This window comes from Amphiprion ocellaris, chromosome 7 (genome assembly GCF_022539595.1).
Source record: "Amphiprion ocellaris isolate individual 3 ecotype Okinawa chromosome 7, ASM2253959v1, whole genome shotgun sequence".
In the NCBI taxonomy this organism is placed as follows: Eukaryota; Metazoa; Chordata; class Actinopteri; family Pomacentridae; genus Amphiprion; species Amphiprion ocellaris.
The window spans coordinates 26278630-26292016 of record NC_072772.1 but is presented as its reverse complement, the minus strand read 5'-3'; the positions used below and the strand labels follow the sequence as shown (position 1 = coordinate 26292016).

The 13387-nt window shown below is 37.6% G+C and overlaps 1 protein-coding gene across 4 annotated transcripts in view; it reads left to right on the top strand.

The window, feature by feature from the left end:
* Positions 1–13387, top strand: part of nf1a (neurofibromin 1a) — a 148157-nt gene that overhangs the window by 77383 nt on the left and 57387 nt on the right. For 2 of the 4 annotated variants that reach the window (XM_055011837.1, XM_055011836.1), the window contains exon 30: positions 2650–2712. The exons of 1 other annotated variant lie outside the window; for it this stretch is intronic. In XM_055011837.1, the coding sequence (XP_054867812.1) occupies positions 2650–2712 (63 nt within the window). Of the gene's footprint in view, positions 1–2649; positions 2713–2964; positions 5503–13387 lie in introns of those variants that run through there. One more of the 4 variants, XM_055011839.1, reaches the window with a different exon arrangement.

Sequence of the window (13387 nt, the reverse complement as noted above, 5' to 3'; positions counted from 1 at the left end):
CTTGCTTTAATTTGTTTTTATCTAGGCATTTCAAATCCTCTACAGTTGGGCCAGTTTTGGTTTGCTTCTCAAAAGCATGTTAAGCCTCAGGTTAAAAGGGGAGAGCACATACGTGAAACATTCATGTGCTCATTATGACAAAATTTCACTAAAAAATTATGTAATGATGCATTTTTTCATCCAAATATCAAAGGTCAACTTGACTTTGACATCACGTTCTGCAAAAACTTATGACCGTACGAGGGCACAACTCAGAAGCAAAGGAGGATATTGGATGATATTTCACATTTGGTCAGATACTAATTTGGTGACACTCGTCTTGGGTGGCCAGTTCTTTAATTCCTGCAAAGTCTTCACATGTATTATGAATTTGAAAACACATGGTTCTAAATTTCATTGGTTGATGGGAGCATACAGCCACAAAGCAGTGTTTGTAGTTTCTGACACTGCAAGTTGCAATTTGAAAATAGTTGGTAACATTTATTTATTTATTTATTTTTGCCAGATGTACCTTGCAGTAATGTCAGACAGATCAGGATAGCAGAAACAACAATGCTCATATCTTTTTTGCAACCAGAATTCTGCAAGCAAATGTGCTGTCAGATAAGTAGCAATGACATGAGGACATGTATTTCAATGAAAATTCACTGTTAAAGATTTTCCGAGATTATTTGAGATTGCTGTAATCTATACAAGGACATGTTTATGCTTGGAGTATTTTGTGCAGGTATTGTTTCAAACTTAACCCCCCTTGTAGAATTAAACAAAACAAAACTGCCAAACCAATCTGCCAACAAACACTCCCAGTTGTTTTTTACCTGTATCTCCAGCCATAGACATATTTGTTATAATATTCACAAGAGCCTGAACCAAACCATGAGAAACCAAACGACTGGATCTGCATGTGCACCAGTAGCGGACAATGTCCAATCCACATATTTTATCACAATTGGCAGAAAATGGAAGTTTAGTGGTCTCAAATTTTATTCAGGGTGGCATTAGTCTTAAAGTCTTAAATTTAACTTAAGCTGTAGGAACTCTATAGCTTCTTTTGGTAGGTACTAACAACTGCATACTGAGAGCTCCTCAGAAGATCTGCCCCTTTGAAGACTTTCTCAATCAATTGTCTTGCAATCACCATTTGAGCCTTTTCAAAGATGCTCATATCCTCACACTTGATCTTGATTATATTCCTACTTCCAACACATCAACTTCAAGAGCCGACTGTTGCCGACTTGCTGCCTAACATATCCAACTCCTTGACAGATGCCATTCAAACAAGATAATACATGTTACTCACATTCTCTGTGAGAGTGTCTAATCCTCATTTATGTATGTGACAATGACTACTGCTCTTAAAATGAATTAACTGGATTTTTGTTTGCTTTTTTAATACAAATGCTATCATGTACCATATATTGTTTCATCATACTGGGAAGGTTTTAAGATATGAAAAATATATACTTGCCTGAGCCTGTTGCCTGCACAAATGGATATTGGAGAGGCTGCCATTGTCACAACCAGTAATCCCAAGGGTGTAGGTTTGGATTGAATTAATTCTCTGGATCTTTTACAGAAGCACATGATGCCACTGTTTTCCATCTTTCACTTCCTGGTGGGAATTTTCATTTACAGTTGTAGAGATGCTAACGTAATGAAAACTTGACCTCTAAAATACAACTGATTTTAATCTTATCCAACAAAGGAATTATGATTAAGTCAATAATGTTAGAATGTTTTAAACTGTAAATACCATCATATTCCAGTTTTGCTTCAGACAGCATGCTACAGCCCAAGACTAGCCTGATCATCAGCTCAGGTGTACCCCAACATCTCCCTCATTTTCTGCCTATGGAAGTAGATTTATTTGGAGCTAACATGTCAGAATTGTTTCCAGATAAATTTCGGGAGGAGACATTTCACTAACACCTTGACATCGGAATGGATTTATCCATACTGCTATGCCCAAATCTAACAGTGGTTTAGGTGTGATCACAGCATAGGAACATGATAGCTGACTTGCATGTATCACCAAATATATCTGAAAAAAATTATACCATAGTGTAGTCTCAATATACACTAACCATATTCTCAACACTGAGTTTGACTTTGCTATCTTTGCTATTTTTCCACCTCAATGCTCAATCAGCTTCCGCCACTGCTACTATGGCTTCACTGCAGTGGACAGGGAGGTCCAGAGCACTGTCTACTCACACTTAACCACTAAATGGATGCACTTTGCTGTTATGGTGTTGCAGTTATTGATGTTTAGCAAAATTGACAGCCACACCCATAAAACATGGTTTGGGTTTTTGATGAAAGGCTTTTTATATTCCATGTGTTGAAGTCTATGATTTAATATTCTCCATCTTGGATTTCCTCTTCCAGATCTGAAGGCACATGCACACTTGCATATACACACAGTAACAAGTTAAAGCATGCCAGCGTGTGCATGGGCATACTCCCCCTAAGCAGTGATTCTAACAGCAGTTTTGGGTTTTCTGTCTTTTGCTAGATATAAATATATGTACACTTTGAGTGGTTAAAAGTGTGTGTGTGTGCATGCGTGCGGGCGTGTGTGTGTGTGTGCATGTGTGTGTGTGTATAGCTGGTGCTGTGACCATGATTGTGCTCATTTCTGTTCTGTAGGCTACTTGCTACTCTCTACTGAATAAAGCAACAGTAAAAGAAAAAAAGGAAAACAAAAAAGCAGTAAGTTTGGAGAATCTATTTTCCCTCAGACACTTTTCCCCTAAAGCAAAAAAGCTTTTTTTGCATTTTACTCATTTGATTTTTATTTTATTTCTTCATTTTTTTAAAATTTGATTTTAATTTGGTGTTTCTATGAAAATGTTTTATTCTTTTCTCCATATTCAACTTTGTTACAACCTTCTCTGAAAATCACTGCACTAATATTGGCACCATTTAATGTTGTTGTTTTTTTTTCTTTTTTCCAATTAACAGTTAACAGGAAACAACAACATTCTCTCTTTTCTTTCTGGATCTGTGTTTGCACTCCAGGAGACATTTTCTCAGAACATTTCATCTACACTAAAATTGCGTTTCTTTGTCTTATATGACTTATTTTAATAATCGTTACCCTTATACACAGGGCTGCATGCCTTTCCTGCCTTGGCAATCTTGACCTTTTAAAAGATATAAAAGGTCTTTAGATGAAATATTCTGATAAATTGGCCTCCCTCTGTCGTGGGTTGGATGCCTCAGCTGTAAGGTGTATTTCCACCATATATGAATGTGAGAGAGTGTTTTTCAAGATTTGCTGTTTTCTATGCTCTCCCTCAGAACCTTGTCTCTCACACTCATATGTCGGTGCTCATGGGCAACCTTGTTGGCACTCATATGCACTATAGCCTGACTATAGCGCTCAAACAAGTGAACTTGGAAATTCCTCTTTCTTTCCTTTTCTCCTCTCAAAATACACAATCTGAAAAAGTGTGATATGATAAAATTATCATGACCTCTGTATATATGCTTTTTGGTGATGAAGGTGTTGAGGTGTAGATAAACATCACTAAAGCATAAGGTTAGGAATATGGTTGTGGTGATGGTGATGTTTCTTTTCATTTTGTCTTGCTGGCAAATTAAGGTGAATTATATGTCAAGCAGTAGTAGTAGTAGTAGTGTTGCAAGCTAGAAGCCTGTTACCATTGCATAAATTGTTTGTACCACACTTCGATAAGCAATCGGAAACACCAACATGAAGTATCTTAGTCCAGTGTCTTAGATCCAAAAAGGAACAGCTGTTGAAACCCAACCCTACATGACAGCTGCATCATTCACAGACTTAATTTGTACCTATAAGACCAAAAAATATATCCAATACGGACCAGATCTTAAGCAATTGGTGCACTTCAGTAGTGTCAATCATATATTCACTACCAATCAAAAGTTTTAGAACGCCTGAATTTTTCCATTTTTTTTAATTGAAATTCAAGCAGTTCAAGTACAATGGATAGCTTGAAATGGTACAGAGGTAAGTGGTGAACTGCCAGAGGTAAAAAAATAAATAAATAAATAAGGTTACCCAAATCTGAAAAAAAAATTGCACATTTTAGAGTTCTACAAAAAGGCCTTTTTCAGCAAACAAGAAATGGGATAACAACTTCAAGCTGTTCTGCATCAATGGAGGTTGATGAAGCCTTGAAAGCTAGTGCTACCAAAGCCTTCAGGTGTCCCAACTTTTCTTGAATAAAAATCGTGTTAGAACACACCGTGGCACCATACCCTCCAGAGCATTACTTGAACTGCAGTAATGTAGCGCGTTGCTATAAAAATGGCGAGGAAGAATTTCCTACAGAGAAATTGTGAAGAAAGTCGAGGTGTCAGTGAGTACAGTTTTCTTCACCATCAAAAGGCTCAGAAACTGGGAGAAATTCTGACAAGAAGAGATCTGGAAGACCCAAAGCCTCAACAGAATCAGAAGACAAGTTTCTGAGAGTCAACAGCTTGGTGATAGGCGGCTCACAGGACAACAGCTTCAAGCACAGCTTAGTAGTGGTCATAGTAAGAAGTCTCAGTTTCAACTGTGAAGAGAAGACTTGGAGTTGAAGGTTTAATAGATTTATCAGCAAGAACTCCATTGCTAAGACATCAGAATAAGGAAAAAGAGTCTTACTGGGCCATGAAACACCGCCAGTGGACTGCTGAAGACTGGAAGAAGGTGTTATGGACTGATCAATCAAAATATGACATCTTTTGTTCATCACGCAGGATATTTGTATGCCGTTGAGTAGGAGAAAGGATGGTTCCTCAGTGTGTGACATCAACTGTCAAACATGGAGGAGGACGCATGATGGTCTGGGGCTGTTTTGCTGGATCCAGGGTAGGTGACTTGTAAAGAGTAAGAGGAACCCTGAACCAAAACAGCTACCACAGCATTCTGCAGCGCCATGCAGTACCCTCTGGTATTTTCCTAGTTGGTCTGTTGTTCATCCTACAGCAAGATAAGGACCCAAAACATAAGTCCAAGCTATGCCAGAACTACCTTTGGAAAAAAGAACAAGATGGTACGCTTGAAAACATGGAGTGGTCAGCACAGTCTCCAGACTTAAACCCCATGGAGCTGGTTTGGGATGAACTGGACAGAAGAGTGAAAGCAAAACAACCTACAAGTGCCAGACATTTATGGGAACTTCTGCAACAGAGTTGGGAAGAACTGTCTGAAGAATATTTGATTTCCATTGTGGAAAGAATGCCACAGATGTGTTCAGCTGTTACATCTGCCAAAGGTGGCAACTTTGATGAGTCAAAAGCTTGAATACATTTTAGTTTCCACATTGATTTTTTTTTTAAACTTCATTTGTTTTCATGCTTTCATTTCAGAGTACAATGAGACAATAAGATGCAATATTTCCAATTAAAAAATGGAGAAATTGGGGTGTTCTAAAACTTTTGACCTGTAGTATATGTCAAGGATGTCTTCCTTGTGATTTTGTATTTTAATCAAAGTATTTACTAATAAAAAAGCAGTTGGTGATTGTATCAGGTTTGTCTTTTAAGGGACAATTTTGTACCCATATCTTCAGGACAGAAGTATTCAGCAGCAGTGTCATGATCATATCCTTAACACAACATGGATGCCAATTCAATTCCATTTTATTTATATAGCGCCAATTACAGGACACATTGTCTGAAGTCGCTTTACAGAACCCATATGCCTGAACCCCCAGAGCAAGCCTTATGGCAACAGTGGCAAGAGAAACACCCTTTTAACGGGAAGAAACCTTGAGCGGAACCTGGCTCTTTATGTGGGTGGACCCATCTGCCTGCTGGCCGGCGGGTTGAGAGGGACAGAAGAGCAAGAGAGGTGGAGAGGGGGAGGGATGGGAGAAGAGGAGGGCGGGGAACAAGGAACATATAACATACAGTTGGATACATGTATGATAAGATAGATGATACAAAGTACAAGCTAACATTGAAATTGATTCATAGTTTACTGTTATGATGTCTGGCTCTGGCATTAAATATACTACATAATACTACATATATAACTGGTAGTAAAATTCAAACAGTATGTAGATGAGCATATCAAGTATAGTGAGGGCGATGCGGCGTAGAGTGGTGGAAATGGGCAGCTAGAAGCATGCCAGTGTTGGGTATGTCTTTGCTTCTGTGTGTATCTATAGCCAACCTGCCTCGGTCATCTCCTTGATGTACTTGATTGTTTGCATAAATACTGCACCTGAATGGCAGCATGCACCACATGTGCTTTCTAATTTCTTGTTTGTGGCTAATAAATTGCTCAAAGAATCTTAGAACATTGTTATTTCTTAAAAAAAAAGTCTTTGGTGTAGTTACAGTTTATCTTTGTTTAAAAAAACTTGAGTTCGACACTTCAAATTGAGGGCCTAAAGTGAGCGTAATGCACTCTTCTGAAGACAAAAGAACTGCCTGATCATCCTTACATCCGTTATACAAAGTAAATAAAATATAGAAGGAGGATTACACCACATTCTTCAGGAAAACCTAAAATCAGCAACGAGAAGGTTGAGTGTTGAAAAGAGTTGTGAAGAAATGGCTAAATCATTGTAGAATTAACATTTGAGACTGGCCTTCCCAAAGTTCTGACTTAGACCCCATCAAGAGCATGTGATGCAGACATATATATATATATATATATATATATATATATATATATATATATATATATATATATATATATATATATATATATATATATATATATATATATGTGTGTATATATTAGTGGCGGACGCGATTAAAAATTAATCTAATTAATTGCTGGCTTGGTAATTAATCGCAATTGCGGTTTTGTCAAATAGCAATATTTGACACAATCAGTGAAGTTTTTCAATTCAAATAAAATTGTGGTTGACAGTTGAATCAATGAATAGACATACACATTTATAATTTAAAATTTATTTAAAAAAAGGAAAATCGGACATATAGAAAAAAGTGATTTTGATAACTTAAAGCCTGAATTTAGTTGTTTTTCCACTGTACGGCACATACATCAGCATAAGTAGTTCAAGGAGCTTCAGAAAGTTGAAAATCCAGAGATTCATTCTGTTTTCATCTTTTCTGGGTCTGATAAATGGTGGAATTTTGATGGTTCTAGGAATATCAATTTTTAATGTAATTTTAATGTAATTTTAATGTAATTTTTTATAAACAAAAAATTTATAATTAAGTTATTAAAAGAGATATTTTTGTTGTTTAGGTTGTTAGGTTAGGCCTCAACGGAGTAAAAACTTAAACCACAAAAATGTTTCATTTCTATTTATCTGCATTTTTCATCTGTCTGCTACATTCACAGATTACTGCAAATCTAAGTGCAATTATAGCGATTTTATTCAACATTTTAAGACTTTCTGTAAACTCAAGCACTGTCTAGAAAAGTGGTCTATTATGGGATGGCTACACTGTTAGCCATTAACATGACTCATAGCTAGCGTTAGCTCTGGTGCTAACAGCAACATGTTTTACATTGAGGTGATACCGTCGGCTTGAAGTGACGCAGTGATCAGAAAAGTCTTTGCACACAACCAGGCTTTTATCCAAGCTGCCATCAGGAAGATTTTTTAAAGGAAACTTTCTTTCCAACAAGCTCAATCTCGTCTTTCTTCACTGTTCACCAGTGCCTGACTTCACTCAGTGCTTCCTGTGCTTCTTCTTCATGGCTACAAACAGACTTTAGGTTCATTACCGCCACCTACTGGGCTGGAGTGTTTATCAGAGTTACCGGTGTGCCAGAAATGAGGGAACTGAGGAGGGTGCAATTAATTGCGTTATTATTTTTAATGTGTTATTTTCGCTGTAATTAATTAATCGAAATTAACGCGTTAAAGTCCCACGCCCCCCGCTGTCCGGTGGCCTCTGGAGGATGGAGTCCCAGGTATGCGAGAGGGTGTAGGCCCCCTCGTCCCAGTTCATGGAGCAGCTGCTCCATGAACCCATGAACCGGGATGAGGGGGCCTACACCCTCACCCTACACCCTCTTGCATACCTGGGACTCCATCCTCCAGAGGCCACCGGACAGCGGGGGGCGTGGCCGGTCTGACAGATTCTGACAGATCTGTCAGACCGGTCACCTGATAAAAAGGACACGTCAGCACACGTCAAATGATGCTCTGAAGAAGACTGCAGTTGCAGTTGAAACATGTCAGCTAAGGTAAAACCATCTTATCTTTGATTTGTCGGTGTAAAAGAAATAACGTTATCCTATGATAGTCAACAACAAAATGAACATTATCCAAATGAAACTACTTTACGCAAAGGAGCTCCGGGGCGATGCACAATTCCTTAGCTACGACAGTCCTGGTACCACGAAACTGTGTACTTAGCCCACAATAGACCACTTTTCAAGACATTGAAAATGCTTACAAATAGTCTTAAAATGTTGAGTACAGTCACTATAATTGCACTTGTAGTATTCTGTGAATGTAGTAGACAGATGAAAAATGCAGATAAATACAAATGCAAAATGAACATTTTTCTTGTTTAAGTTCAAGCATATGTCCATCGATTCAGTCGTCAACAATTTATTCGAATTAAAAAACTTTGCTTATTGTGTCAAATGTAAAAAAAAAAAGATTAATCGTGAATAATTACAAAGACTGTAATTAATTAGAATAATTACTTTAATCATGTCCCACCACCAATCAGAATCATCAAACGATGAGTATGTGACAAGAGAGCAACATTTCAGCTTTTATTTCCATGTTTCTACATCTGGATCTGATACACAACTTAGAAGATAGCACCCTTTGTTTGAACACACCCATTTTTCATGTGAGCAAACGTGTGACTGACAGGTGCGTTTTATTGCCCTGGTGTGTCCTATTACATTGATTATTCAAACAATAAATAGCGCTCAATGTCTACGTTCAGTTTTAGATTTGGGTTTTGCCTGTGCAGACTGCATCTATAGTTAGAGGTGTAACTAACATGAAAACCAGAGAGCTGTCTATGGGTGAAAAACAAGCAATTGTGAAGCTGAGAGAAGATAGAAAATCAATCAGAGCCATTGCACAAACATTGGCCATAGCCAGTACATCCATAAAATCCATAAAAAGCATAACCTTGCACCACCATCTCGGATTTTTAGGATAAATTGAATGGTTCATTTAAAATAATAATATGACTAGGGCTGAAGCCATTCCTTGAGTTATTTGAGTAAGTCAATTACTAAAATTCCTTGATGCAAAATTCTCTGAATTGAGGCTTCGTTTAATCCTCCTAGACCCCAGGTCACTAACTGGTGGACCGCGGTCTGTATAGACTTCGTCCTATACAGACCCAGACATATAATCAATAAATTATAAGGGGATTTTAAATTTGACAGGACGTTTCTAATTCAAGTGGCGCAGCTTTTCTAGTGTTCACAGCATTTAGCAGCTCAGAGGACTGAACTATGAAGACAGTTTAACATAGTCAGGCTTTCTTTGTGTGAGTCGGCTCTACAAAAACTAAACCCTCAGTCAGAGTTACCAGATATGAAGGTAGTTTTCAACTTTCTTTGTCAACTCAGACTTTCTCCTTCAAAGCTCGTCCAAACAAACAGGAGCGTTTATCGCATCATTTAACTGTTTTTCCGCACAAAATGAAACGATTGTGTGCAGCTGCTTCAGTCAACAGGTTGTTTTCATGGAGAACAATAAGAAATATAAAAATTCATGATAAAAAGCACTGCAACTGGAAATGATGTAAGACAGGAATGCTGGTAGAAAACTGTTAAACGTGCATTAATGTATTTATTTTACCAATCAATGCAGCTGATTATATCTAACAGACAGCTACACAATAAAACTATTTAACTGCATATATTCAAACATAATATTGTATTAAAGTGCATGTAGGTCTGACAAAGTCTCATAATGAAGGAAATCACTTTAATTTGTGGCCAAATCAAAGTGAAACTAAAGTTACTGATTGAATATTCTCTGTAATAAATACTAATAAACCAATATGTTTTCTTATTTGTGTTCTATCAGCTGCAGTACCAGCAGTTTAAACAGATGAACACAAAAACATATTTATGTGATTTCTGCATCTCCAACTAAATACATATGGGGTTCCCGTGGCTTTGAACTTTAGTTGAATACCCCTGTACCACACTATATATGTACAATACCCCTGTACTATACTATATTTGTACAATACACCACAGATGTCCACCTGTGTTCTGCCAGGACGATTATTTCTGTTGCACAGCACGCTCACTTCAGCTTTTGATGATGCAATGCGCATATAATGCGCGAAGTCCGATTACTTGATTAATCGGCAGAATAATCAATAGAATACTCAACTACAAAAATAATCGATAGCTGCAGCCCTAAACATGACCTGTTGTACTTCTACATGGCATTCATGTTTGCATAAGCAAATGGGAAACTTAAGTGACAAGGATACACTAATATGCAAATGAAACTAATCACTCCAGTTCACAAACCTGTCTACTCTCCAGCTTAATGTCGGAGTTAATTGTGACGAGACTAAGGATAACAGTGTTTGAGAATTTCACTGCAAACTAAGTTGGATGCTGAGATGAGTTCATTTGTGGACAGAGTCAACAAGAAGCGTGAACTGATGCAGCCTTGGGGTGCCCTATACTGCTTACCACTATATCAGAAAGTGGTGAATTAAGTTTCACTTGTAGCCTTTTTTGATTAAAAAGAGTAATAGGACTTAATCAAAAAAATGATTAACCTTCAACTGGACTCATTTTGTTAAACGGGTTTTGCAGTAAAGGATGAAATAAAGTCAATTCGAAGCAGTCTGCGGTATGCAGCAGAACTTTGAAAGGGAATCATAATGATATGCAGTTTTTTGGAAATGGTGTCACTTGTGCTGTGATTTCTTCTGTTGATAAATGCTGTTAATCAAGCGATAGCTCCAACTGACGACAGAGCTCCTCCGTTACGAACCTCTCCAATTTTTAAAAAAAAAAAAAAAAAAGAATTTAAAGTCTTTGGCCTATAGTCATTATTTTTCTAGTACACGGTTTTATGGAACTGGAATTACAATGGATTGTTTTCCAGAGCTCTGGCACTGTATGTGTATGTGGGGAAAGCTGACAGAGTATGTGTCTTGAACATGCATACCTTCACCAACAGAACCAAGAAGCATTCACTGCTTCAGTTTGTCAAAACCTTGACAAATATTGGTGTTTCTCACATTTTAGATGAGATTATGCCTCATCTTTTAGCACCTATTGGAGGTACACACTACTAATGTGACCTCTGGAGTCAAGTGAAGTTAATGAAAAAGCATGAAAGACCTGACGTCATTTAGTGCATCTATTCTACTCTTTGAATTTGGTTACTTTGCCAGTGTTTGAATAATTCTGCCATATACGCTCAGCATATATTCCTCTTACTTTTTAAATAGAAATAGAAAATTTGGACATTGAGGACTAGTTTATTTGCTAAAAATGGGAGGGAGAGGGAATTCTGCAAACGTAGATCTCTGGTTTGTTGGACAGTGATGGTATGGTTGTGTGTAGTCATGCATGCAGATTCCATATGTGCTTTGACTGTTAACGTCAGTACTCCCTTTATCGGACATGACTTTTTCTTCTGTGCTTCTCGGTCTTCATTTATTACTTCATTACAAAAAACATTCCTTTATTTTACAGGTCAATTTCTCATACTGATACTTCCCCCAAAAGGACCATATTTTAATGAGATGTCGACTACTGAAGCCAATGTGGACAAAGTAATCCTTTTGGCCATGGCCACAAATTGTCACCACAGGAATTCAATGCTTACAAAGGATGGAATTTGGGTGAAGTATCATTGAAGACAGCAAAATTGCATAGCACACATTGTAGTTGCTGTTACTGAAGCTGTGTAAACATTGTATTAAAGAAAAATTGCAGTTTATGACAATATTGTCAAGATTTTCATATTTTTTCAATCATTTCTATGAAATATGATACCACTGTACTTAAAGATTGACTAGATCAAAAATGTGCTGACATTGTTACAACAAATGTCAACAGGACAAGTAATACAAGCCTTGTGATGATCAGACAGATTGAAAAGATGGTTTAGGTAGGCCTGCTGAGTGCTTCTTAAACTTCACTGTCTGCAGCTGTGAGTCCATATGTAAAACTCCGCTGGGAATAGCTCAGTGTTCTGTAGTGGTTCAAGCTAATCTTTCCATTTCAACCTTCTTCAAAAGATAGCAACACTCATCCAATAAATTTGTAGACAAAAGGATGAAGCAGAAAACATACATGAGGTATAATGTTGGCTGACAGCCACCGTAAAAGGCACAGTGTGGCTTTACGTTGTTAGGTTTAAAGTCGTCCCACCTGTTGATTGCTCTACATTTTTGGGTTCAGGTTAGATAATATTAACCTAGTTTTCAACAGCCCTCTACAGTGGCAGGGAGCAGTAACACTCTAGAAACAATAATGGGGAGAGTAGACCAACAAACTGAATGATCTAAATACAAAGTGGGCACACAGCACAGATTAGTTGGCAGACAGTTTGGTGCAGGGACGTCATCTGAGCACAACCAAAATGTTTCTAACAATCCGTCACTCTGCAGGAAAACTGAGCACATATTTACAAGTTGTGTAGGTTTAATCTAGAGCAGGAGTTCAGTTTGTGAACGTGTTGACTGTTTACACAAACAGTTGGAGTAATCATATAGATATGTTCGACTACCTGAAGATTTACTTTCGACCTGTCTGATCATCACCGTTTTACAGTTTGGGTGTCTTCACCCATCTGACTTTTTATGATTTTAATCCTGTTAGGAGCTTAAAAAGTATAGTTGTAATATAGCATGGTATATTTATTTTACTTTCAGGTATGATCAGCAAAACTACAAAAATAGACCTAAAGTTGTAATAGACTGAAATTACCCTTGGCACCACTATGTGTCAAATATAGTGTACATTTTCTCAGCTTATATAGGAAACAAAGGGTAACAGTGCCGGTAATTAATATTCAGTCTTAGATTGGTCTGTTTCTGACTGAAGGCCAGGGATTTTTCTTGGCCCTTTTGCTAATCATCAATATAATACACAGTGATGAAAATTCCTTAAAAGATAGATGTTTCCCATGTTTTTTTTTTTGTTGTTGTTGTTTTTTTATCTGCAACCATGCTTGAATTTTCTGGACTGATTGACAGCTTGATGGGAGGTAAACTGAACTCCCAGCAGCACTGACTCTGTCCGATGTTGGAACTTGTGACGTTACATTGCAACCCCTTTGAAATGTGTCACCACAACCCTGCTTTTCTTCAGAGCAAGATGTGATGTGCGGGTAGTAATTTTTTTTGGATGGTCACCTGTACAGCTCATCCATCCACTACTTTGCACTACAACTCATGGCTCTGCATCTGTCATTTGCCTCTTTTTGATTACTTCTAGTTTTCATCATTCACCAACAGA